This window comes from Elgaria multicarinata, chromosome 12 (genome assembly GCF_023053635.1).
Source record: "Elgaria multicarinata webbii isolate HBS135686 ecotype San Diego chromosome 12, rElgMul1.1.pri, whole genome shotgun sequence".
NCBI classification, from domain to species: Eukaryota; Metazoa; Chordata; class Lepidosauria; order Squamata; family Anguidae; genus Elgaria; species Elgaria multicarinata.
The window spans coordinates 9,749,599-9,763,578 of NC_086182.1; the positions used below are offsets into that span (position 1 = coordinate 9,749,599).

At 43.0% G+C, this 13,980-nt stretch overlaps 1 protein-coding gene across 4 annotated transcripts in view; it reads left to right on the top strand.

Moving 5' to 3' along the window:
• Window positions 1-13,980, top strand: part of FGFR1 (fibroblast growth factor receptor 1) — a 115,219-nt gene that overhangs the window by 23,013 nt on the left and 78,226 nt on the right. For all 4 annotated transcript variants that reach the window (XM_063139281.1, XM_063139278.1, XM_063139280.1 and 1 more), the window contains exon 2: window positions 2,322-2,551. In XM_063139281.1, coding sequence (XP_062995351.1) covers window positions 2,461-2,551 — 91 coding nt within the window. In that variant the 5' untranslated portion in view covers window positions 2,322-2,460. The remainder of the gene's footprint in view (window positions 1-2,321; window positions 2,552-13,980) is intronic.

Sequence of the window (13,980 nt, forward strand, 5' to 3'; positions counted from 1 at the left end):
TAGTAAAACAATAAGGAGGGGAAGAGAATGCAAACAGGCACAGGGTAGGGTAAGCAGGCACAGGGTAGGGTAAAACTAACAGTATAGAGTCTGCACAACATCAAGTTTTAAAAGCTTTAGGAAAAAGAAAAGTTTTTAGTTGAGCTTTAAAAGCTGTGATTGAACTTGTAGTTCTCAAATGTTCTAGAAGAGCGTTCCAGGCATAAGGGGCAGCAGAAGAAAATGGACGGAGCCGAGCAAGGGGCCAATTAGATTCCAAAAGTCTCTGGCTTTTTCACAGCTCTGGCATAACAGGAAATAATCCCTTCCAGAACCTGTCTGAGCTCCCCTGAGGAACAGTGTCTCAATCCACATGAAATACCAAAGGCTAATGACTTCACATGACAGATCTTTAAAGCAGGGGTGGAGAGGAGGTAGATCTCTAGATGTTTTGGACTTCAACTCCCAGATGCCCCTGCATTTATTCCTTCCATCCACTATTGGCTTAAAGATTTTGTTCTGATTTTCTTGACCATTATTGGATTTAATTTTTAGGAGTTTTGACACGTTTGTCTCTTTCACCTTCACTATATTCTTCACTCTAATGATGGTGCTGCATCTCATTCCACAATCCAAATGTTACATGATCTCTCTTGTTTCCCCAGTCATAACGAAGTAAGCAAGTAATAGACAGGCACATACACAAAAATAGATAGTTTTATCTTACTTACTTACTTATTTATTTATTTATTCCTTTTTTATACCACCCAATAGCTGAAGCTCTCTGGTTTGATCCTGGCTTGGACAAAAGAAAGGCCTTAGCTAGACCTAAGGTTTATCCCGGGATCATCCAGGGGTCATCCCTGTTCATGTAAATGACACACAGGATATCCCGGGAGCAGGCAGGGATGACCCCAGGACGACCCTGGGATAAACCTTAGTTCTAGCTAAGTCCGAAGTCAGTGACTGGGTTCAGACAACACAATAATCAATGGTGGTTTAAATAGTCGACGGTTGGTTATTTAACCCACCATGGGTTATCGTATTGTGTGGAGGGAGTTTTTTAAGCAACTGTTGGTTATTTGGCCAAAATAACCAACACAAATAACCAGTGCTGTGCAGAGTTGGCTATTTGAATTACCATTGGTTATCGTATTGTGTGGAGGGCACCATTGGTTATTTCCTCAGCCAACGTTGATTATTTTGTCAGCCACAGCATCACAAGTCAATAGCGGTCTGAATGCAGCAAGTGACTTCTGATTCTGCTCAGTTAAAACACCTTAGTTATCCAAACTGATCTGTCAAAAACCAAAAACTATGACATTTGTGGGTTTGTCAGTTTTGCTTCTCTTGATGTAAATGCATCAACATGAAGAGAAGCAAAAGATGTACTGAAAAAGTTGTGGTTGGACAATGGAAACCTACTGCACCTGGGAAAAATATGATGGGAGGTCTATCCTGTCCAATTTCAGTTTTAAAATAATGAACTACAAGAATTGTTACCTGGACAGCAGTCTTGAATAGGTAGTCACACAGGCCACTTGTCCAGACCATGATGTGATGTACCATATTCCTATTTAAAATCGAATAATTCTTTCTAAATTTGCATCTGTACAAACAAATTAGCACATGCAAATTTTATATGTATAACTCAAAGTTGGGAATTAGTTGGCCATCTCTTTTTGACTATCTTCCTGTTGACCGGTTCTCCATTGGAAAGTTCTTGACACATAGATTCCATGAATAACAACAATTCTCACTATAATTCAAAGTCAGGAATTTATATCCATAGAGCTTTTATTTTCTTTCTTTTTTAAAGAATTAGACTATCTTCTATAACAATGTGCTATAAAGTTTTATTTTTAATATGAAATGTCAAATATAATTAAACAAACATAATTAATTACAAATTAATAAATGCCAATAACATAAGGCCTGTAAGCAAATCATAAAGGGATTAAGAGACACCTACAGTTAAAAGTAACCCAGTCAGAGTTTAATTATTGCGCAGAAAGGAACTCTCCAGCTGTTAAATTTAATAAAATAACATTTGAAAGTCTCTGTACATCTTTAGTTAAGTTAAACCTTTTGTTAGATTTGATTTTCCTCTGCAAACTCTGTTCACGGGGAGCCAATTTGTTTTATGCAAATCAGTGTCCTCTTCCTTTTTTGTTTTGTTTTTTTGATGATGCATTTTCTTTTTCTATTTTTTTGGTGCGGGTGGGGTGATTTATAAGCGGCCACCCTAGCACAAATTATCCTGATCTTGCTAAAAATTATTGAGATATACTGTCGAATATTTGATTTCCTGTTCATTAATTCTGTTGTTTTCTGATTAACAGCGTTTGAAGGCCTTGTTTGAAGAGCAAGTGATCGAGGAGAAACCTTGGGACTCATACCCCTCTCCCATTTAACAGACACCCAAGCTCCACGCCCTCATGGAGTCTGACAGCTCCGTCGCCATCCAATAGCAGAACTGGGATGTTTACGTGGAAGTGCCTCATTCTTTGGGCTGTGCTGGTCACAGCCACGCTGACCACTGCAAGACCAGCACAAACCCTGCCAGAGCAAGGTAGGAAGGCTACCCATTCTTGTTTCATTGCTGAGTATAGATTTATTTCCATTTTCATATGAGTTTCATATTCATATGAATATGTGTTGTTGAAGGAAAGGTTGTGGAGCAGTTTCTTGCCAAGTCTCCAGGAATATTCAGAGATAAATTCTTCTCTTTTCTACTGTGTACGAGCGTGTTATGGGTAAATGCACTCTTCCAAAATAACAGAGGTAAATATCAATTTTAAAGTTGATGTTTAGCTGAATTTACAAGCTCCTCATTAAAAGAGACTTCTCTCTTCTTCTGGGATTTGGACATGCAGTTCCGAATGCTTACAAAGGAATTTTAGGGTCTTAAAAAACCAACAACCCAACAGCCACGCCATTTGCTTTTGACCAACTGTTACCCTGTGCGTAGACGGGCCTGAAATTATTGCAAGGTGAACTTTGTCTAGTAATCTGGTTGCTGAAGGCTTCATCCACCTGCCTGTTTTGAAGAGTCTGGGGATTTCTTGCTGTGATTCGTTGATCCTGTTGACTAAGCATGTCCTTCAAATGGTACCCTCACATCTGGTTTGGAATAGCTGATTCTTTTCATTAAGGAGGCTGGCAGGCAGCGGAGGCTGGGGTCTTCAATGTCAGTGAGGCGATGAACCCACTCCGGGTTTCAGTCAGATCCAGTCAGAACTCTAGAGGAGCAATGGTGGGGATAATATGGAGAGGGAGCAAACCATGTAAGCCATTTTGGGTTCCTTGCAAGAGGAAAAAAGGCAGGATATAAATGTAATAATAAAGATAATACTAATAATAGGAAAAATGTTCAGATACAATGAGGGTTATCTTGACTGTTTAAGCTCGCAAGCTATAGGCACAGGATAGGCAAAGAGATATAGTTTTATTGGACTAAACGAGGGATCCACAACCCATGATCTGCATGTGCTGTCCCCACAAGGCTTTTCCTGCACTGCAGCCTTCCATAGGTGCCTTGACCCCTGCCAAATCCCCCATGACCAATTCTCCCCTGAACTGATTTTCCCACTGCTTGTGCATTCCACTCCCTCCCTGAGAGATCCTCGGGGTCTATATTAGGATAGGCGGCATGTGTTATGTGCCGTGTGCATATGTGCGGGCCCTGATCCAACATCAGGGGCTGAAAACATTGTGGATTAACCAACCATATAAAGATGCCGCTGTAAGCTTGTACATCTCCTCACTGCCCCTCTTTCTGTGGGACCAGCCCAGACACCCATTCCTTGGATCTAAAATGGACTATTAAATATTTGGATCCTTGAGTCTTAATCTCAAGATTTGGGTATACTTAGAATAGAACTTCCAAGAATCTAGATAACCTAGGCATGCGAAAATAAGGTTACTCTCTCGTGTGCATGGCAGCGAAACGTTGATATTTCACATGCCTGGGTTATCTGAATTCTAATCTCAAGAGAGCGGAAATTTCAAATTGGCGCCACAGGATTCCAGATAAGCAAAGCATGTGAACATCACAGCTAAAATCTACTTGTCTCTGCTATGCACACAAGAGATTAACTTTAAAGCAAAGGGAAATAATGACGATGGAGCATATGATTAAAAAGGCCACGTAAAGGTCTTACCCAGTGCAAATCACGAGAATTAGATCTATTTGTAATTGCCATGGGACTAAAATCAGAAGTAAATCAGGAAGGCTGCAATAATAAGTGAGCTGAAGGTTCTGGTGTGCGTGTTGTTGTTGTTGTCTTATTCACTTGTCTGGCAGGTAGGTTTACCCATTTGGCTCTTGAGAAAGAACCCAGCCTGGGCCTCTCTTGTGCCTTTAACAGCAGCGCAGATCTCCAGAAATCAGCCAGTGAAGCTTTTCACACACCCCGCCCCATGATCACCTGCTACTATCTGCAGATTAAGTTTCTATCACAGATGTAGCAACTGAGGCTGTTTGAAAAGTTGTCAGCCCACTTGGGTAGGAGCCGTTCCCTTGTGGATGGCATACTCGCTGAAAAGCGGCTGACCCCAAACATTTGGGGATTTGAGGCACAAAGCTGAGCCGGCGGACCCCTTCCACCATCTCACCTTCCCTTGCAGGAGAGGGTCAGGGTCTTCTCACGAAAGCCTGTCTTTCTGAGCCCCCCCCGCTCCCTTTTTCTGCATGCTAAACAAACTGCCTGCCTGCCTTCTTCCACCTTCTTCCACCTTGCACTCCGACAACAGTTCAAGGAGTGAAAGGTTGACAGCTAGCAAATCAATTTATATTTCTTCCTTATCCCCCTTTCTCTCCTCCTGGAACTTCTCCACAATGGCTCGTGCGTGCGTACGATGTGCCAGATCAGCTATTCCTACACTATTTGCAGGATTCTAACACTTTTCTAGAGTCTGTTTGCTTATGTCTGGGTTGGTTTTCAGCTTTACTGATTGATTTGACTTTTAATCTTTAAAATTATTTTTATCCTGCCCATTTCAGGAGCAGGCTGGTGCATGGTTCTCCTCCCCCCGCCTCGCTTCCCCTATTTAATCCTCACAACCAGCCCTGTGGGAATGGGTTGGGCTGGGTTGGGTGGGGTGATGTCTAGTCCAAGATAACCCAGTAGATTTGTGGCTAGGTTGAGATTTCAACCTGTTTCCCCATCCTAGTCTTACGTTCTAACAACCATTCAAGGCCTAATAATTTGCAAGGCCTAATAATGTGGGGCTCTTTCAAGGAGCGAAGAGTTCAGAATGTTTAGGTCTCGGGGTGTTACTAGGGTATTAAGTTGGCAATGGGCAAAGGGGGTGTTTCTGTATACCTCCCTTCTAAGCAAGTCAGCTAGTTGGAAATTTGGCTTTCTCCTATTTATTGTTGGTAAATGTAAGTAACAAATGGAAACTCTAACAGGTATTTGTTGCATTTTACGGTAGCTGAAACTCTGAGGTGGTGAGTAGGCAGTTAAAAGAGAGACATAAAGAGGTTTCCAGGTTCCCTTCTTCCTCCAACTTTAGATTATTTGCCTGCCTCACAAAGCCAGCCTTTGTGTGGAAAGAAAACGGGAAGGAACTTTATTTGGCCACATATCATTATCATTTCCTCACATTTTTGGGCCTTGGTGGAGTTATTTGTGTTAACCTAAGTTCTGTGGTGCCCTGTTTTCCCCATAGAAGCAGGTCAGGCAAAGCTTCCAACAAGCCAGAAACTGCCGTTGTCATCCTGGCTAATTTCCAGAAAAATGTTTGCCTGGTCAGGTTGTATGTTTCCCTGCTTTCTCTTTTAATGAATTATTATTATTATTCATAATTCAAATGTTCGCACAGAAATCCATCTTAACTCAAAATTAAATAATAAAGACTTACCTCATATTGAACAATAGTTGATATAAGGGCTGGATTATTCTAATATTTTATAAACTAGCTCCATGGGAAGTGGGGGTGGAGGGGAATTATTTGATTCCCTTCCTTCTTTCATTTCAATAAAGTTAGTTTTGCCATAAGGGCATATTCATATATTTTATTTTCCCACTCTGCTACTTTAGGAATGGTGGTAATTTTCCGTATTTATTTATTTGCAGTCTTTTTATCCTGCCCTTCAGTCATTAAGATTCCTGGAATGACTTGCAAAGTTCAGAAATAAGACAATTATTGCCCACAGGCTTACAATCTAAAGACATAACACAAAAGGAAAGGGAATTGGGAGGGAGAAGGAAAAAAGCAAATTCAGGAAGTGAATACTTAGCTGCAGAGTTCAGCAGGTCTTGCAATTAGGTCAACTGGAGCTATATCCAGGCGTGACAGAGAGCAGCTGACTGGGACTTCCTCTCCTTCTGTTGGCCGTATTCCAATGGCTGTTCAGTCTATCTGTTCCTAGATAGAGAATAGGAACTGATTGAGAATAATGTATTAAAAACAATAAAGAGTCCATTTCAAGTTTTATAGGATCAACTGTATTAAGAACGTAAGAAGAGCTGTGCTGGATCAAACCTGGATCAGACCATTGACCTTCCTAGCTAGTGCAGCATTCTGTTCTCATAGGAGTCAAACAAATGCCCATGGGATGGCCGCAGGCAGGACATAAATGTTATTTATTTAATTTATTAAACTCTTCATTAAAAAAATAAATCTAGGCATTTCATGATTTAATGCAATGGCGTCCTCTCGACCATGTTCCCCAGCAACTGGTGTACATAACCACAATGCCTCTGATACTGGCAATAGCATCTAGCCATCCCGACTAGTCACAAACTATGGCCTTGTCTTCCATGAGTTTGTCCAAACTTCTTTTAATGCCATTGTCATAGATTTCCAAGGCACTGACAAGAGACCAGTGTGACACTAGCAAACAGCTTTATTTTTGGCAGCAAAACAGAGTTAGCATAGCTGTGGGAGGCACCCCAAAAGGAATGCGGACTTTTATACTGTGTGGTAAACAATCTTAGTGCGCGTGTCTCTTTTCTGTGAGAGCTAATAAATAAATAAACAAATAAAATTATCGATCACAATTTAGTTGCATTGGGTGTCCTCAGGTTCTAGTATTCATTTTCTCCAAACCATACATAATTTCCTTACCATGTCTTCCCTTACTCACCGTTTTTCTAAGCTAAAGAGCCCCAAACATTGTAATCTTTCCTCATAGGTGGAATTGATATGCTCTTTGAAGTGTAGTCACCAGACTTGTGCACAATATTCCAGGAGTGGTGACACCACAGATTTCTATAAGGGCATTATGAATGATATTGACAGTTTTATCTCTGATTCCTTTCCTAAGGGTTCCTAGCATGGAATTTACCTTTGCCACATTTTTATTGAGCTTTCCATCAAAACTCCAGGATCCCTTTCCTGGTCAGTCACTGCCAGCTCAGACCGCATCAGTGTGTATGTGAAGTTGGATTTTTTATTTTTTGCCCAAGTGTGCATATTTTACACTTGCCATTTTGATGTCCGTTCCCCCAGTTTGCAAAGATCCTTTTGGAGAGCAATCACTTTTTGTTTTAACCACCCTAAAGCATCGGTAAACTTGGCCATCTAGTTCCTGATCTTCTAACAATAAGCCTATATACTCCAGTTGCTGGGGAACATGGATGGGAGAGTGCTGTTGCAACATGTCCTGCTTGTGAGTTCCTGGTCGATAGCTGGTTGGCCACTGTGTGAACAGAGTGCTGGACTTGATAGCCCATTGGTATGATCAAGCATAGCTCTTCTTATGTTCTTAATGCTAACTCCTAACTCCAGATTATTTAAATTTAAAAAATAGTTTAAAAAGAGCACTAGTCCCAGTACAGATCCTTGGGGGATCCCACTGTTTATATGCCTCCATTGCAAGAACTGGCCATTTATTCCTACTCCTTGCTTTTCTGTTCTTGAAACCAGTTATCAATCAATAAGAGGACTTCTCCTCTTATCCCATGACTGCTGTTTGCTCTGGAGTCTGATGAGGGACTTTGTCAAATGCCCAAGTAAACAATGTCTATTAGATCTACTCTATCCACCTGCTTGTTGACGCACTAAAAGGTCAGTGAGATAGGACTTGACTTTCCAGAAGCTATGTTGATTAGTCTTCAGCAAGACTTATCCTTCTATATACTTGCTGATAATGCTTTCTACCAGTTTACCCAGAATAGATGTTCAGCTAATCAGCCTGTGATTTCCTAGATCCCTTTTTAAAAACTGGTGTTAAATTGGCCACTTTCCTCGGATATGGAGGCCAATCTTAGGGACATGGTATATATTTTTGTTAGAAGATCAGGAATTTGTCATTTGAATTCTTTAGTTACTCTTGGGTGGATACAGTCTGTACCAAGTGATTTGTTTGTTTTTCAGTTTGCCAGTAAGGCCTAGAACTTCATCTCTTGTTACCACTGTGTGCCTCAGTTCCTCAGACTCTGTTCCTGACAGCAACCATTCAGGCACAAGTATTTGCCTTACAACTTCTGCAGTAAAGACAGATGTAAATAATTTATTTCTATGCAGGCCACTTGAACCTTGATCACAACACTACAGACCTTACACAGCCACCACTCTGGCTTTTGAGATTGCAGCAGACAATTCTCCAGATGCTTCCAGGCATAAGCACACCAGTGTAACCATAAGAGCTAAAACTTGATCTTTTTTCCCAAATGAATTCTGAGTTTGTGAGGAAGCTGAATTCTTTACCCAATATCCTCTCCTACCGTTTTTTAATTCTTCCGTGGAATTGAAGATCACACACCGCATTGGCTGCAGGATTGTTGAACAACCAGGCAGCAGTTGCTACTTAATGATTAGCGATTATGCATGCCACAGTGATAATTCCGCCATCTTTACACAAGGGTTCCAATGTGGCCAATTAAAAGGAACATTTTATGAAGCCAGTTGGAAGGGTTGATTTTTAGAGCGTTAACATGCTCACATTTTTCTAATGGTTGAAATTCTTTGTTTGGCTGCTTTGTCAGGGAACTAGCTACTTTCCAGTTCTTCTTGGCAGAATTCTGTGTAACTCAAAAGTCTGTGGTCTTCTTGGCAATTGGGTGTCGTCATCCCCCTTCCAGAATCTGGACCTCTAAAGATCTAAACAGAGATAGTAAGCTTGGTCTTGGGAAATAAACATTAATAATCCATTTCAGGGATGAGGGAGCGTGGGGCTGAGGGCCAGAGAGCATCAGTTACTGATTTGTGTTTTTAATGCTGTGATTAATTACTAGGTTGTGGTCAGGGGAGCTGGTAGATGTGGAGAAGGGAAGCAGTTACCAAAGAGCCCAAAGGTCAGAGATCATGCTTTGCAGCTGGGGCAATGTTTTTACAACCCCTTTTCCCACAGGGGAAAAGGGGGTATTGCATTTATACTAGCCCAGTGCACTTGGCTGAACTTCTGCTAACAAACAAAAATGCCTCTCTTCCCTCCGTGCAGCCCACCCCCGCAGTAATGACAGGCCATCAGTAATGACAGCAGCAAGTCAGGCTTTAGAAATCTGACCCTCTGAAGGATCTAGACCCCGCCTTCCTTTGTTGTGAGATTAGAGCATGGGGTCATCTGCTGAAGGTGACTGGTGGGAGATCCAGGACAGATAAAAAGAAGTCCTTCACACAGCGCATAGCTGCACTGTGAAATTTGCTACCACAAGATGTAGGAATGGCCACAAATTTGGATGGCTTTAAAAGAGGAATGGACAAATTCATGGAGGAGAAAGCTATCAATGGCCACCAGTCCGGATGCCCAACTTCGGTATAAGAGCCGATTTTGCTGACATACACTAGTTGCTATGGAACACGCTTGTGGGTTCCTGGTCAACAGCTGGTTGGCCACTGTGTGAACAAAGTACTGGACAGGATGGACCCTTGGTCTGATCCAGGAGGGCTCTTCTTATGTTCTTGACATGAGCAGGAAGGTGCTGTTGCACTCATGTCCTGCTTGTGGGTTTCCCACATGCAGCTGGTTGGCCACTGTGAACAGAAGGCTGGACTGGATGGACCTTCTACCATTGGGAAAGTTCAGTAGTGGTAGGCCAGCTGCCTCTGAATCCTCTCCTCCCTTGTTCAACTTTAAAGGGGGAAGCACTTTTGTGCTTCATGCAAGGGCAGCCTATAACAGTTGCGCAGCTCTGAAAAGCAAGACTGTGGAACTATTAGGGCCACAGGCTACCTTGTGGGGCTAGTCTCTCCAGTGGCTTACGAGCCAGCTTGGGTAGACTGCTGGTCTGGAACTGCTGAAGACTAGAGCAAGGGCAGGCAACTGGGTGCCCTGCAGATGTTTTGGAATGCAATTCCTATAATCACTAACCATTGGCCAAGCTGGCTGGGGCTTATGGGAGTTGTAGTCCAAAACATCTGGAGATCCACAGGGTTACCTAGCCCTAGACTACACTTGATCTTAGTCAAGAGACCTAGCCCTAGACTAGAAGACTGTATTCACCAGTTGCTGGGGAGCATGGGTGGGAAGATGCTGTTGCACCTGTCCTGCTTGTGGGTCCCTTGTCAGCAACTGGTTGGCCACTGTGTGAACAAAGTGCTGGACTTGATGGACCCTTGGTCTGATCCAGCAAGGCTCTTCTTATGGGTTTACTTGGGGAAAGGGCAGGGTGGATGAGCCACCTCCTTGGCAAACCCTTAATCCTACCATGGATATGTTCAAGATATAGTTGAGCCAGTTTGCAGCGTCCTGGAGGACTTGAGCTTTTGATGCATTTGTTTAAAGAGAATATTCTATTTTTGATACTATATTATGTAGATTTGTGGAGAAATTGTTCTGTCCTGCATATCATGTTTTTTTTCATGCCAGTTATCATTCTTGCATCTTACTGTATGTGAGAATCTTTTCACTTTAAGTAAGTGCGGTTTGTAGAAATGCAAGCGTTCGTAATACTGGCGTGATCCTCTTTTTCTTGCGCTGACCCATTTTAAAAGAATATCCCTTTCTTCCTCCTCTCCTTATTTTGGCATGGATTCAGCAGGCTGTGTGTGGATTTGTACCAGCTGGTTTCTGTGGCATAAGCATATGCCAGGTGGGGAGTTGGGGCAGGGGGTGTTATGTTTACAGTTCTTGCATAGTAAATATTTCTCCTGGCCTGGAAATTTGAGATTCTGCTGACTCTGGCTTTCTGCTGTCGGTAAGCTTGCTCTCTGCTGGATCTTATCCCTAGAGTTATATACGGGGAAATTATCTCTAGAGTTATGTGGGGGAGAAATTTGGTTGTTTCACAGTTTAATGTAAAACTATCTACTATGCATATCCCAAACTGAGATGTGAACTGAAATGCAGTTTTATTTGCACTTCTGTGAACTTTGCAGTCTTCCAATCAAAAAATGTGCACAAAACCATATATTAGGGGAATGTGAATACAAAACTGTATGCGTTAGGGGGGAATAACATACAAAAATGTGTTATATTAGGGGAAATTGAATAAATGCATATGTTAGGTAAAAATGTGTTATATTAGATGCCCACAAAAATGCATACACTTTTTCGTGGGGGCCTTTTTGTTAAAGTGATGCGGAAACAGGGTAGTATGGACTTTAGACTGGAAAAATGGGAAATTGACAAATTGATAATGACAAATGATGATCACAGATTCATCCATCCCTAAATAACTCTGTTCTCAGATCTCTCCAAGTCATTAGGGATGCTTAGCTATTTCAAATCCTATGGGATGTCCATACAGAGTAGCTTCCTGCTATCATGCTGAACCAGAAATGCAGAATGTGCAATAATAAAGAAGGTACAGTTCTTCCTTCCTTCCTTCAAAATTGGGGTGATGGCTGTTCAGCCCACAATGTAGGCCCTACATGGAGGGACCAATGGAGGAGCAGCACCACCATGCACATATAGTGTGTGGCCTAAGAGTATGAATCATAGAACTGCAATCATTGCCATCTTGTTGTGCGTTATGGAAATGACAGCATTTGGGCTACATGCGTTGTTGCTTCACCTTTTAAATGTGAAGCTTGCTTTTGGGGGGGGGGGTTAGGGCAGAGCCATCAGTGTCTGTACCCAAATCTAGACCTGGGTTGTACCCCACAGTCTGGAGGTTTGGGTACTTTTTATAGTTGTGTTACATTTATTTACTTATTCATTTATTTGGTTATTTTCTTATTGTTTGTATTATTATTGCAAACAGCCCCAGTTTACAAAGCTGCCTGCAAATCACGAAGGCTGATGCTGTACATCTGAGTTCCCTTCTGAATACATTACTGAGGCTAAGCATGTCCCAGCTCCAGGCCGCAAGACTCCCACTTTAAGCCACTGACTGGGTTTGGACAGCATGATAACTAACGGTGGTTTAAATAGTCAACGGTGGGTTATTGTGGCGTCTGTTGGGACTTCTTTACACCACAGTTGGTTATGTGGCCGAAATAACCAACACAAATAACCAGCACTGTGCAGAGTTGATTATTTGAATAACCGCTGGCTATCGTGTCGTGTGTCGGGCACCGTTGACTATTTTGTCGCACACAGTTGGTAATTTTCAGTGACTACAGAGTCCCCTGGCAAGAGCGCCCAAAGTGGCGGCTGCCACTCTAGTCCGGCCAGCAGAACTCGCAATGGCTGATGGGATACCAGTGGAAGGACTGGGGGATGTGTCAGTCAAACACACCACTGACTAATAGTCAACTCAACGCTGGCCTTAATCCATACCACAGTTGATTATAATCATGTCATGTCGCGGGGAATCCTCCCTCAATAATTAACTGAGGAGTTGACTATTAACCCACTATTGACTATTGTGTTGTCCGAACGCAGCCGCTGAGTCCTTTACAGAATTGCCTTGTGCAGTGGCTCAGCATACATTCTCACAACCAATTTCTCCCCCACATTCTAAATTATGTGTGCCTCCCTCCCTCCCTCGAGTTACCAACTACCATTGCTGAGACCATCAGAAAGAGTGGAAGCAGCAACACTTCCATTATGCTTAGATCCATCTCCATGACCTGCTGAACTTTGTAACTAAGAACTAGTGCCTCAGTTCCCAATCTCTTTTCCTTTTGTGTTGTGGTTCTTCTTCGTGGTCTCTATGCATCACACATATGGGCTTTGCGCCTGCGCAGAGACCAAACCGGAACCTTCTATAGCTTAGGGAAACGTTTTTGGCGGGAACCCCTCCCCCACGCTACCGTGCATGTCCATGGGGTTCCCGCCCTTACCTTCAGTACCGTCGCCAGAGGATGCTCTGCATTCACAAGACCCTGCTTCACCCTCTGATGACATAGGAAGATTCTCAGAACATATGCGGAGAATGTCTCAAGCGCTGGGGTTGGATATACAACAACCCGACGAGCCGTTCGAAGACCCTATTTATGACGTTTTTCAAACTAAGAGTAACGCCGCAGTGGCTATTCCTCTCCCTCCGGCCCTGAAACAGACGGCACAGCTTTCCTGGAAAACCCCTGCGTCCACACAGGCCATATCGAGGAGATTGGAAACTCTCTACCGCATCCAGGAGGGCGATGCTGCTTTCCTTACTCAACACCCAAAACCTAATTCGATTGTGGTTGAGTCAGCCCAGGGTCAATCGCAGAAGCCTCATTCTGCTCCGGTAGACAAGGAGGGTAGGAAGTTGGACATTACAGGGAGGAGGATTTCTTCTTCTGCATCCCTCGGTATCAGGGCCTCTACATACCAGGCGACCATGGCTCGCTACCAACTCTTCCTCTGGGAGAAAGTAGGGTCACTATGTGACTATCTCCCAGAGGACAAAAGAGAGTTGGCAAGAGTGTTTCAGGCAGAGGCTTCGGCGATAGCAAAACAGCAGCTATCGACCGCAAGACATCAGGTCGACTGCCACTCTAAAAACATGATGGGGGCAGTATCGTTGAGGAGGCACGCCTGGTTAAGATCAGCAAACTTAACCTATGAAACGAAGGCCAGGATTGAAAACATGCCCTTCGATGGCGAGGGCTTGTTTAACTCCAAGATCGACGAAACGTTGGACACCATTTATAAAGCCCGTACTACTGCAAAGAAGATGGGTTTCGCTCCTCCACCTCCACAGTATAAACCAAAGCACTGTTCAAGACCACCTG